The following is a 12,199-nucleotide window of genomic DNA, read 5'->3' as shown; positions in this document are numbered from 1 at the left end:
TTAAATTTATTTTTATGGGTATTAAATATGAGTGTGTGTCGTTGTAACACAGACATTAGACTAGTAAAGTATTAATGGAGTTACTCTTGGTCAAATAAACCTAGTGCAAAAGAAAATTATCCTTCAGTCATGTTGGCATCTCTGCATTGTCTCTGCTGCATGTGACACTAGCTGCTACAGTGCTGCTAACAAGTAATAACTCGGGTGAAAGAGGATCCCAAGTATTGATTTTTGGTTGTTTGAGTTCTGCTCAAGTAGGAGACAGAGACAGTTCAGCTGATATATAGACCAGAGCTGAACTTCATCCATAGATGTACTGAAGATTGCTAATTCAGTAATAAGACCCTAGATACTACATTGTTGAGAAGCCACAAGCTCATGTGTAGCTCCCATATTGATAAGAGTATTATCCGCAGTAGAAAAATGAATAAGATGACAAATATAGTCTAGAGAATGTGTCTGGTTCTGTCATTTGCGCAAAAGGCTATGCCTCCGCAGACTGAAGCAGTGCTGTAACTGACTGGCAATGACAAAGCGCTAGAACTGTTTAAAAAAAATTAACGGCAAATCACATGACTAATACCAACTTCAATTCTGATATTTTCTTTGTGACCAGCCTACCAGATAGACGCAAAGTTCATACCAAGTGCACAGCAGGAGGGCTTTCAGATCCAACTGCACCAAAAAAATCTGAATGAGAAAGATGTGATGGAGAACCCTAAACCCTAGGTCAGCAAGAGACCCAGAATTTTAACACGTCTCTTTAGCTACTCTTGCTTCACCATCCGCAACCAAATCATCATAACCATTGCTGTTCAAATGCATAGAAATGAATAGTTCAGACAAGTCTGTATAACCTTGCATGCTATTCTAGCTAGCAAGTGTATGGTTCAATAAAGATTAAAATAAACCTGGTAATTTGAACGAACTCACCTTGACTGAGCAGCACCTTGCAGTGAGGGTGAGTCGATTTGCATTGTCACGGGGCCATCATTCACCAAAGAAACCTGCAAGGCTTTCCAATTTACACCTTTTTTTCTGAGAAGGTCAATCAAACGCTATGAGGACAAATAACATGTTTCAGTCAGAGGCACCTTCATCATCGCTCCAAAAACACCATCTGCCAGTCAAAGTAGGAAATCGTCACATATATTTTCATGTGATACAGTGACTCATGGCAGAAATCTTTAGATGTAGATGGAACATAGTGCAAAACAGCAAAAGCAATAGTAGCAGCAGAGAAATAACAAGTGCAAGAAGATCATGTATTATGAGTATGGGGAGCATAGACATACTATGGCAATAGGCCAATAGTTCAGCGAAGTAAACAAGTGAGCAGAACATCTGGAAAACATCACTAAAGAAATAGCTATGTTATCGGCATATCATAACAGGAAGTGACTATTGAGAAGATGAAATGTACATCCAGCAGAAAAGAATGTTCAACACAGGACCATGGGCGGCGTGGGAACGTTACAATGAATGTATCAATAATAACAGGAAAATCCAAAATATAGGCATATCCATGTTAACAAAAGGAAAGAGAACATTGATTTGGTATTCAAGAATTCAGGTTGGCAAACTGTGTAAAGCGCAACGAATTAATTATAAAATACATATTTGTTACCTTTCACTGAATCAGCCGAGTATGACCTTTGAAATTTCTCAACTAGAGAAGCATAGAATGGTTTCGCTTTTGCAGGTGACATAGCCACGTGAAAATCTGGCTTATTACCCTTCAGGATGCCGTATAAGGTGAACTGACTGACTGAAGAAGACATCATGTCAGAAATGTAGTGGTTAATAACAGATTTAATGGAGGCTATTTATATTTTACACATGGTGAAAGGCTGCATCATCATATTACCCAATAGCACTTCAAAGTTACGCTGCATAACCTGCAGGGAAGAAAAATCTTATTTAAATTAGACTTCAAAGCTCATACGAAGTGCAAGAAATAATTAACATTCTCAAGTAGGCCAACTTTATTCTTTGGGCCAAGATGGTCTGAGGCTTACACTTTGATCCCATGCTTTTCCAGTCTTGTCATTTGAAAACAGCCTCATGTTCAGGACCTTCCGACAACTATGTAAGGGTAGTATTAGCATGCAAATTAGAGGTATAACAGCAGGTCATGTTAATTTAACATTTCAGCATAAACAAAATTTCATAAAAAGGGTGGTAAGTTAACAACATATCAGAAAAAAAGGTGTCAGAATTTGGCAAAGCCCGATATGTTGGACACATAATATATTTGCCAAAGAATACTAATAACGAAGCTGGCACCGAATGCATGCCGCATGCGGTACTAAACACAAAAAACATACCACACAACAGATTACGTTAGCAGTACAAGTGACTAATGCTATCATTCATTTATCAAGGATCATCATTACATTCTGCACTGCAATCACTCCGTCAGCTCAAATAACTGGTTACTGAATCAACACAGTACACTGCTAACTGATATCCGGTGAACACATCCCCACTGCAGATTCTGATGAGCTATAAAGATATAGTCATAGGTAAACAGACAATAATTGAGACGATGGCTAGCAGTATAAACCAGTAACTGGAGGAAGTGGGAGGCGAATGAAAGGAGAAGAGTGTTATACATGTAGTCGGCGTCGGAGTCCGTGTCCGCCTCGTGGACGCCGACGAGAACGAGGAGTCCAGGGCCGATCGCAGACACTATTCGCCCCTCGACCTGCGACCCCACAGAGAAGCATTCAGGGAAGATTCCGAGCGAATTGCAGTGCACTGGAGAGCGCGCTCACCTCGACACTGGCCGAGAGGACGCGCTGCACCACAGCCCTCATCCTGTGTCTTGTCCTGCGTCCGCCAAGCACAGTGCTGAGGGACGACCGGACGAGTCGCTGCTCGCCGTCGAGAGATCCAGAAACGGCGGCGGTTCTGGTAGAGCCTGGGGGGAGCTAGTGCAATGCGCGGACCCGGATGCCTCGTTGATGGGCCTTTGTTGTCAAACACCCCGTTGATGGGCCGTGAAAAAGGCGCCAATAACTTACTGGGTCGGGCTTTGCATTTGTTCTGTTGCCTGAACTAAAAATTCTTGACAAAATATTACATGATAATATACTTGACAAAATATTCTGTGCCTAGAGGAAATAACACAACAAATATTACGATCTACATTATTGTGTCAAGGAATACATGCAAGTTATTTTAAACTAGTACCTCAAATTTAAATATGAGGCTTTACACAGAAAAACCTCTAACAGTGTCTCATTTCATAAAATTAAATCAGGGATTCAGGGGGAAAACAGTATGGTCTAAAACTTCTGAATCGGCTTGGAGTCGATGCTGACGAAGAGAAGGGAAATTTCATTTCACAGCGTAGAGAAATTTCTGATGCAGTGCCCAAGGTGTCTCAGATAAATCATTTGTAAATATTTCACAGGAGTGGCTCTTGATAAATGTGAAATTAGTCCATAGAAATCAGCGTATGAGTTAATAAAGGATGAAGGAAATTACTTTGTACTAGCATGTGATGCTCTAGAAATCACGATAGGATACAGTAATAAATCCTTAAAAAGCAGAAGCATCCAATCACTCATGTAATATCACTCTGGCATGACATCAGCCTACTACACCATGCCAAAGCGGAATAGTTACTAGCTGCTTTAGAATGAGGTGGCAAATTGACCTTTTTGGTGGCACGCCTGGCGTGTCGTTGCGTGCCTCTCTCGCAGTCCAGTCAGTCTCGCCGCCGCCGCGGCGGCTGCAAATGCTATCTGATCATCCACGTCTCGCGGCGTTATTCAGCTTATAAAGAAATCCACGGCTAATCAACTGGTTATTATTAACTCAGCGATCGATCATTTCGCCTTTTGGCATGTTCTCTTCTGAAACGATTAGCTGGGGGCGCTGGGCCCGGACCCGGGAGGGCAACGGCCAGCCGATCGTCCGCGTGGCGTGCATGGCATGCACATGGGCCACGACGACAGCTGGCGGGGCGGCCTCCTTCCTTCCTCCTGCCCCAGTTTGATCCCTCCTGTTCCCGTCCAAAGTGTGGCGTTGTCACTTGTTGTCAGGCTACCGGACCAAACTGCGTGCTCCGGCCTCCGGGAGAGGAGAGAGGGTAGAGCCAGAGGAGTTGGGCGCGCAGCAGGATGAGCGGGGAGGAGGCCGACGGCTCCAAGCCCCAAGGAGGCGGTGTACACTACGGCACCTTCCAGGGGCCGCCCAGCTACCCGCCCCCGCGCCCGCCGCCGAGCCTCTCCGCCCACCACCGCGGCGACTACCAGGCCGTTCCCGGTAACGCTGCTGCGATTTCCTTTCTCGAATACTTCCCCAATTCACTTTCTAGGCGTACCATTTATAAGACAAAAATCTGCGGGATCAAGTTTCTAGGCATCGTTCGTCGTCCCACACACACACACAGTCACACACCCAGAGAGCGAGAGGTTTCTAGGCGACTAGGCGTCGTTTGATCTCAACTGATTGCCCCTATTCGGCGACTCTACTATTGTGCAAACTGGGGCCACTAACCAAAGTAAATTACCTTTTACCTTGTTATTACAAGGATATTTATTAATCCATTTCAGTTCTGGAGCGACGGTTCTACTGTACTTCTCTAGTCTACTCCTACTTACTGTCAAACCCTTCTTGTCCTGTGCCTGTGCCCACTGTATGCAATGTACGTATACTGTAGAGTACCTGCTCTGCTTTTCGATGCATTCCGTGTATGCTTAAATTCCATGTTTCTGTTTTCCTTGCTCCGCTTTCAGCTCGAGATTACGAGGCAGGTGTGCGGGGACGTAGCCATGATCGACTTCCCTGTTGTGGCATTGGTTTTGGATGGTTCCTGTAAGGCATCTTGCTCCATTTTTTTCTTTCTCTGCTCATACATTAGATTCATTCATGTGTGCCAAGCAGCATTGTCGTCCCACGTTCGATACCTGGGCAGAATTCATGGTACAGCAATTGCAGTGCTGCTGCTATAGCTTCGTGTCCTTCTGATTTATTTGCTCTTTCTTCTAATGATAACCCCTTGCGCTTCAAGGTTCATAGTCGGTTTCTTCCTTGGTGCCATTCCCTGGTACGTTGGAGCCTTTCTGCTGTGCTGTTCCAGAGTTGATTACAGGGAGAAACCAGGTTATGTCGCATGTGTTGCAGCGGTGAGTAAACAACTTGTTTCCACATATCAGATAGCACTAGTAGATAAAACACATTTCCGTTCTTGCTCAACTTCTACTTTCTTTATCTGTGCATGACTAGCAGTAAATTTTGAATCGATCGAGAGAATGAACCTTAAATTGATGTTATTAGTGATTTTGCGCCAGGCTCCCTGAAGAAGAATAAGAAAATATTTAGCTGTACTTTGAGCTTGCTAGATCAAGTTGTTGGAAAAAAGTCTGTATTCATATAATTCAGTCATCTTGAGTATCTTGTTTTGGCGGCTGCTGTGTCATATCCAAATCCAATGAACTTCATCCCTGCTCTTGACCATTATAATGCTTGATAGAACTGCTAGTTTGTAATTCATGCATTGAGAGTTCTAATTGAAGGGATCATGGCATCTAGAAAGGAGGATAAATTAGACAATTTAAAATCTACTTCTTAAATCTAAGGTCTCTATTTTTTATCGAATCAAAACCCATGCAAGAAAGTAATTTATCTAGATATGCAACTATGATTTTATTAGGTGTGTTGCTATCTCTATCGCAAAAGAGTTATGCGACCTAGATTTCAAACTTACCATTTGCCTAGCAAGCTAAACTAAGAAAGCATACAATCTAGGTAAGCATTAAATAAAGTGTGCAAACTTAATTGAGATAGAGATACAAACTTTTTTAATAACTTCAAGATTTTTGTTGCGGTGTCAAAAAGTTTGTGCTTTCCTTAGTCCTTGTTGGGTCCTCTTGTAAGGATGTCCTAGCAAGGGCCAAGTTTTCCACGTAAGTGAGTCTTTGAGATGGCCTCTCTCATATCGCTTCTCATTGCCTTCACTACCAAGTTTCTAGCCAAACCATTGTGGGCCTCGTTTTCTCCAGTACACGGTGGTGTCCACATCACAAACATAGTTGGTATGGTCTCACATGACTATAAACCCATTAGAGTATAATAATGGTGTTACAAGCATTGAGTGTTAAATACTAGGCCTAAACCTAGAGCAAGTGCATAAGCAATGGCCTAACTAGTCTAAACACTTTGCAAAATATCTACACTAATCATCATGTGTATTACTAAGCAATATACAAGTGGAGAGTACTAAAGTGGAGCATTTATAGGCTCAAAGTCCAAAACTTGCCGTTGTCATTACCTGCAGCAATATGCATCTGCATTGGACATATCCGATAATAATATCTGATGCCACATTGAATAATTTGACTATTGAAATTTGACATTGCGATCCTTTTTGTGAGCATCAGACACCTGCCCTTGATAGGAGCACTAGACATATCCGATTGTTCAATGAAAGTCACTACTATGTCCTCTCATAGGATAGGAGCATTGACATGCTCGATGTTGTATTTTCAGTCCGACACACTTCATATCTTGGACATAACTTTTAGCTTTCTTATTTTAGTATAACTTTTAGCTTTAAACTCCGATTTTTAATGATCATGAACTTTTTAAAAAGCTAATGAAAAACTCTATAGCTTAGAGCTGAAGTCATGTCAATTTTAATAGATCGAAAATCATAAGACAATTTTAATTCATCTATCTCTTTATCTCAAGTTTGGTGGCTTCACTTTTAGTTGTGCCTTTGCATCTAGGATTCTACTTCTTGATGTCTTAGATTTTTAGCATATCTTGCCGGTCTTTAATATGGCTTCTAATGTCTTGATTATGGTGTTGATAATTTGGACCATTACTTTGTATAACTCCAAGTTTATTTTGTGTTCGTTTTAACTATACCTTGTTTACTAGCAAACAACATCAGTTAAATGGTCACGCTGTTTATGAAATAATAAGATCCAAACTTAATGGCACATAGGGTCCATATTATTTACAATATCCCCTTTTCAGTGTTTGATGCTAACACGACCAAAGTAAGCACATAATAGATAAAAAAACATACTATCTACTTGCTAGGATGCAAGAGTAAGACCATTTGATGTTAAAGAAAATCATTTAAAAGGAAGTTTGAATATTTATCTTGCCCTTGCCAATGTCCATGTATGTGGGATTATGGATTTTAGCCTCCCTTGACTCTAAAATCCACTTCCTCCCTTTCTCGGACCATCTCCAAAAATATAATTCTCCTATATTCAATACCCCTTGTAAGCTTAAAATTTTTGAATTTATGATTTTGGTATTTATTTATAGGTTAGGCATGCTTTTGGTTCTTCAAATTCTTCCCTTTTAGAATCAAATACCGAAAAAGAAGATGATAGTAGACAAGTGAGGGTTAAGTTTTTGTTATCCTTTATATATGAAAAGGAGTTGATCACAAATGTAACTCTTACATTACATAGATACACTCTCCCTAAATATATGCATACATATGGTGGATGTATAATGGGATTTTGGGCACAAAGATAGTTTGATCTATATAATGAATAGAGAAAGCACACAAAATATACCAATTGAATGACGACATAATAACATCGGTTTAGGAATACCATATGACATCGTTTACAACTATTACATGTAGAAATTAAATTTGGACTTGGTATGGGTTTGTATGATGTCGTACATAAAGGATATGAAATACTACTTTTAAGTGACCATCTATGCTTAGTTCCTAAGATTCTATTTTTCTTTCAATGGCATTACTACATACATAATAAGCTTAAGCAGATGTTAGTCTCAACTCTTAAAGTTTCTAACTTGTTTGAAGATTTCCCCTAAAAGTATGCATACATGTATGGAAGACTTGTAGGATTCATGCACTTAGACATTTAAGATCAAAATACCATTTTGAGGGTAATGTTACATAATTGTGAACATCACTTGTAGGTGATATTAGGGATAAGACATCTACAATTTGGACTTTATCACATATAAGATGATAAATTATAACTTCGAATTCCGATTTTCAGTTCTACATGCTTCTATATTTTGGGTACAAGTTTTAGTTTCGAATTTCGATTTTGATGATGTTGAATACTTTGGAAAGCTAATAAAAATCTCTACAACTTAGAACTAACTTAAAATTGAAGCCATGTCAATTTAAGCAGATCCAAAATCAAGAGAATTACAAATTATTCATCTCTTTGTCTCAACTTTGGTGATTTCACTTTTTGTTTATGCATTTGCGTCCGAGCTTCTACTTTTTGGTGTCTTAGACTCTTAGCATATTTTGCATGTCTTTAATATGACTTCTAATATCTTGCTTAAGGTATCGATCATTCGGATCATCACTTTGTCTAATTCGAAGTCCACCTTACATTCATTTAGACTATACCTTGTATACCAGCAAGCAACATTAGTCTAAACGGTCATGTTATTCATCGAACATCAAATCTAAATTTAATAAACCATAGTGTCCATTTTTTCTTATACTAACTTGTATAACTAAAGCACATCTATATAAGACAAAAAGGGAGGGGGTCATGCATTTGAAAGAAAGGAATGCTTTTCTATTCTCTTGGTATTGCCGAAAGCTATCGCAATTATATAGATGCCCTCATGAACTCCGTATCATCACCTATCGACGAGTCATTTGTTAAGGGAAATTTTAAAACTTCAGCGATTCTGATGACAATTATTTGGAATAACAGGCTATCCTCGCTACAATTGCTGTTATCATTGGGGCGGCAGCTGGAACTCATGTTCTTTGATTTTTTTTAGCTTACAAGGCTATCCTCACTACAATTTAGGCTAGTTTGGGAGCCCGAAAATCGGAGGAGAGTTGAGGGGCTAAAATCCTCTTATTATTCAAATTTGATTAAGAAGAAGATTTTAGTCCCTCCAATCCACTACGATTTTCGGGCTCCCAAACTAGCCCTTACTGTTATCATTTGGGCGGCAGCTGGAAGTGGAAGTGGAACTCATGTTTTTTTTAGCTTACATTGTATTGTCATTGTACATACATACAGTAGTACATGGTGTCCATGTGTCGAAGAAATCGTGCAATCAACATCGTAATGGATGTCTGTTCTGCATTCGCAATTATTCATGTTTATAACAAGGAGAACAAAGACCTTGCTCTTAGTCGTAAATAAACCAGACGGAGATGACTCCGCCTTGTGAAAAATGAAGGAATTTGATCTGGAAGAAAATTGTAGCCATGTATTGTGCTTTAATGGCTGATCTATGAAGTTGTAACCAGGGTTTGCTGGAGCTGAACGAACATGCTGCATCAAATTTGTCAAGAAGTGTTGTCTTGCTTGTTTTGACCGTTGGATGCAGGATACGTCAATTCTCTTGCTTTGAATTATGTCGGGCCTTTCATTTTGTCATACATAATTCGTAATCCCTCGTTCATTGTTTGGTAGCTCTTTTTTACTCTTAAATAAGTCGTGGCACCAGAGTAGAAAATCAAATAGTGCAGGTAACCTATTAGAAGGTGTCAATGTCAGAGGAAAGACATGTTACGTACCGAGAGATTTGGAATGATAATGACAATGATAACGTCTCCTGATGACTCTCTCATATATATAGATAGGTATATGGGCCAATATGGGCCTTAACACCCCCCTCAAACTCAAGGCGGATCAGAGACATTGAGTTTGAGTAAATGTAGTCGATGATGCTCCCGAGTTTGAGCTTTAGTGAAGAAATCTGCCACTTGCAAATCTGAAGGTACATATTGTAGAGTAATTGTCTTCTGACGGCAATGAGATCGAGTAAAGAAGGCATCTACACCAATGTGCTTTTGAAGGTCATGTTTCATCGGATCATTAGCAATCTGTATAGCACCAGTATTATCACACAGAAGAGGTGTAGAGCCATCACACACAACACCGAAATCAGCCAGTAACCAACGAAGCTAGACAATTTCTGCAGTAGTGGTGGCAATTGCACGAAGTTCTGCTTCATTACTGGAACGAGAAACAGCAACTTGTTTCTTAGATTTCCATGCAATAAGAGAGGAACCAAGAAAAATGCAATAGCCCGTGACAGAGCATCGATCATTCACATCACTGGCCCATGTTGCATCAGAATAAGCATAAAGCTGAAGCGGACTGCTTTGAGCATAAAAAAGACACCTAGTGGATGTTCCTCGTAAGTAGCGTAGGACACGAAGCAAATGTCCATAATGCACCAAAGTTGGAGTACTCACAAACTGACTCAAGATATGTACTGCATGAGCTATGTCAGGTCTCGTCACAGTAAGATAGACCAGACTTCCCACAATACGACGATACCGAGAAGGATCGGCAAGAGGTGTGCCCTCAGATGAGCGGAGCTGTAAGTGAAGATCCATAGGGGTGGCAGCTGTCCGAGTATCAGTAATACCAGATCGTGCAAGAAGATCTTGAATATATTTGTGTTGTGAAAGGTAGTAACCTTTGGTGGAGTGCACTACTTCAATGCCAAGAAAATAGCTTAGGGGACCTAAATCAGTCATCATGAACAATTTTCCAAGTTGCTTTTTCACAGAGGAAATGTGTTCCTCATTGTCACCAGTAATCAACATATCATCGACATAGAGTAGAAGTAAAGTACGTCCTTGTGTGGATTGATGAACAAAAAGAGCAGGATCATGATTACTAGGTGAGAAACCAGCAGCCATAATAGCAGAAGCAAAACACTCAAACCAAGCACGGGGAGCTTGTTTGAGACCATATAAGGCACGCCGAAGGCGACAAACAGAACCAGAGGGAACCTCAACACCTGGAGGTGGCTTCATATAAACTTCTTCATTTAAATTACCATGGAGAAAAGCATTCTTAACATCCATCTGGTGAATTTTCCAAGAACGAGTAGCGGCTACGGCAATCATAGTACGAACTGTAGTCATGTGGGCAACAGGAGCAAAAGTCTCATCATAATCTCGACCCTGACTTTGCTGAAAACCTCTAGCAACAAGACGAGCCTTGTATCGCTCAACAGAACCATCTGATTTGGTCTTGACTTTGAAGACCCATTTGCATGTTATCGGTACAGCATGTGACGGTAAAGGAACAATATCCCAAGTACCGGTGCGGTCAAGTGTAGCAAGCTCCTCAATCATAGCAAGTTGCCACTCGTGAATACCAGCAGCTTCCTGATAAGTAGTAGGTTCAACAATTACGACAGCAGAACATGGATAACGATAACGATCTGGAGGTGCTATTGTAGTACGATCACGTAAATTATATCTCTGGGCAACCTGCAACTCATCAGAATTGTTAGTATCATCAAAAACAGGAGTATCAGGACTGACCAGAGGCGACGGAACAGGTACAGGTGGAGGGTTAGTGGGACGACGAGTATAGACACGAGTAATAGGTAGTCGATCTGACAAAGCTGGTGGTGAAGATGTCTCTGGTGGAGATATAGACAAAAGGGGATCAGGCAAGTGTGGGGATAGAACGTTGTCATTATTAGAAGGAAAGGATAATAAAGATGTGGTCTGTAAAGGAGAATACGAAGAGGAAGTAGAAGAATTGTAAAAGAAAGGACGATTTTCAACAAATACCACATCACGTGAAATACGCATGCGGCGAGCTGAAGAATCATAACATCTATAGCCCTTATGCTCAGAACTATATCCTAAAAAGACACACTCAACAGATTGAGCAGTTAATTTGGTACGCTCGCGGGGTGCTAGGAGAACATAACAGGTGCAACCAAAAACACGAAGATGGTCGTAGCTAGGAGGAGTACCAAAAAGTACCTCACCCGGGCATTTGTTGGCTAATTTAGTTGATGGTTGTCTGTTGATTAGATAAATAGCAGTAGACACAGCTTCACCCCAGAAGTGAGATGGAACAAAAGAAGCAATAAGAAGGGTGCGAGCTGTTTCTATAATATGGCGATGCTTTCGTTCAGCCACACCATTCTGAGCATGAGCTCCAGGACATGAGAGTTGGGCAAGAGTACCCTCGGATGTCAAGAACCGACGAAACCTATCAGACAAGTATTCACCACCAGAGTCAGAGCGAAAAATTTTAATTGAGCTAGAGAATTGAGTATGTATCATCCGTGTGAAAGACTGATAAATAGAATATAGCTCAGAACGATGTTTCATGAAAAAAGACCAAGTATATCTGGAATGATCATCTATAAAAATGACATAGTACTTATGACCTCCTTTTGTGGGAAAAGGAGCAGGACCCCATACATCAGAATGAATAAGTTG

The 12,199-nt window shown here is 40.6% G+C and overlaps 2 protein-coding genes across 6 annotated transcripts; one reads left to right on the top strand and one right to left on the bottom strand.

Annotated features, from left to right (window-relative positions):
• Window positions 1-300: 300 nt before the first annotated feature.
• On the bottom strand, window positions 301-3,006 carry LOC100282840 (D-tyrosyl-tRNA). Of its 4 annotated transcripts, none has more exons than XR_563494.4 (9): window positions 2,778-3,006; window positions 2,616-2,707; window positions 2,019-2,085; window positions 1,868-1,898; window positions 1,628-1,768; window positions 1,095-1,120; window positions 934-1,007; window positions 644-811; window positions 301-543 (listed from the first exon to the last, which is right to left on the bottom strand). XR_563494.4 is itself a non-coding variant. In XM_008674665.4 (9 exons), the coding sequence occupies exons 1-8, from the start codon at window positions 2,817-2,819 to the stop codon at window positions 666-668; spliced, it is 483 nt and encodes a 160-aa protein (XP_008672887.1). In that variant the 5' UTR covers window positions 2,820-3,006; the 3' UTR covers window positions 301-543; window positions 644-665. The 4 variants fall into 4 exon arrangements, 3 of the variants coding, with proteins under 3 accessions (XP_008672887.1, NP_001384574.1, NP_001384575.1); XM_008674665.4 differs by having other exon boundaries at window positions 644-675; NM_001397645.1 differs by having other exon boundaries at window positions 316-675; window positions 2,778-2,917.
• An 878-nt stretch (window positions 3,007-3,884) lies between these two features.
• On the top strand, window positions 3,885-9,306 carry LOC100284168 (uncharacterized). Of its 2 annotated transcripts, XR_004856945.1 has the most exons (5): window positions 3,885-4,275; window positions 4,566-4,657; window positions 4,749-4,827; window positions 5,024-5,138; window positions 8,691-9,306. XR_004856945.1 is itself a non-coding variant. In NM_001157064.2 (4 exons), the coding sequence occupies exons 1-4, from the start codon at window positions 4,131-4,133 to the stop codon at window positions 8,748-8,750; spliced, it is 399 nt and encodes a 132-aa protein (NP_001150536.1). In that variant the 5' UTR covers window positions 4,035-4,130; the 3' UTR covers window positions 8,751-9,078. The 2 variants fall into 2 exon arrangements, 1 of the variants encoding a protein (NP_001150536.1); NM_001157064.2 differs by lacking the exon at window positions 4,566-4,657 and having other exon boundaries at window positions 4,035-4,275; window positions 8,691-9,078.
• Window positions 9,307-12,199: the final 2,893 nt, after the last annotated feature.

Source organism: Zea mays, chromosome 3 (genome assembly GCF_902167145.1).
Source record: "Zea mays cultivar B73 chromosome 3, Zm-B73-REFERENCE-NAM-5.0, whole genome shotgun sequence".
NCBI classification, from domain to species: Eukaryota; Viridiplantae; Streptophyta; class Magnoliopsida; order Poales; family Poaceae; genus Zea; species Zea mays.
This window is presented reverse-complemented; position numbering and strand designations above follow the sequence as displayed.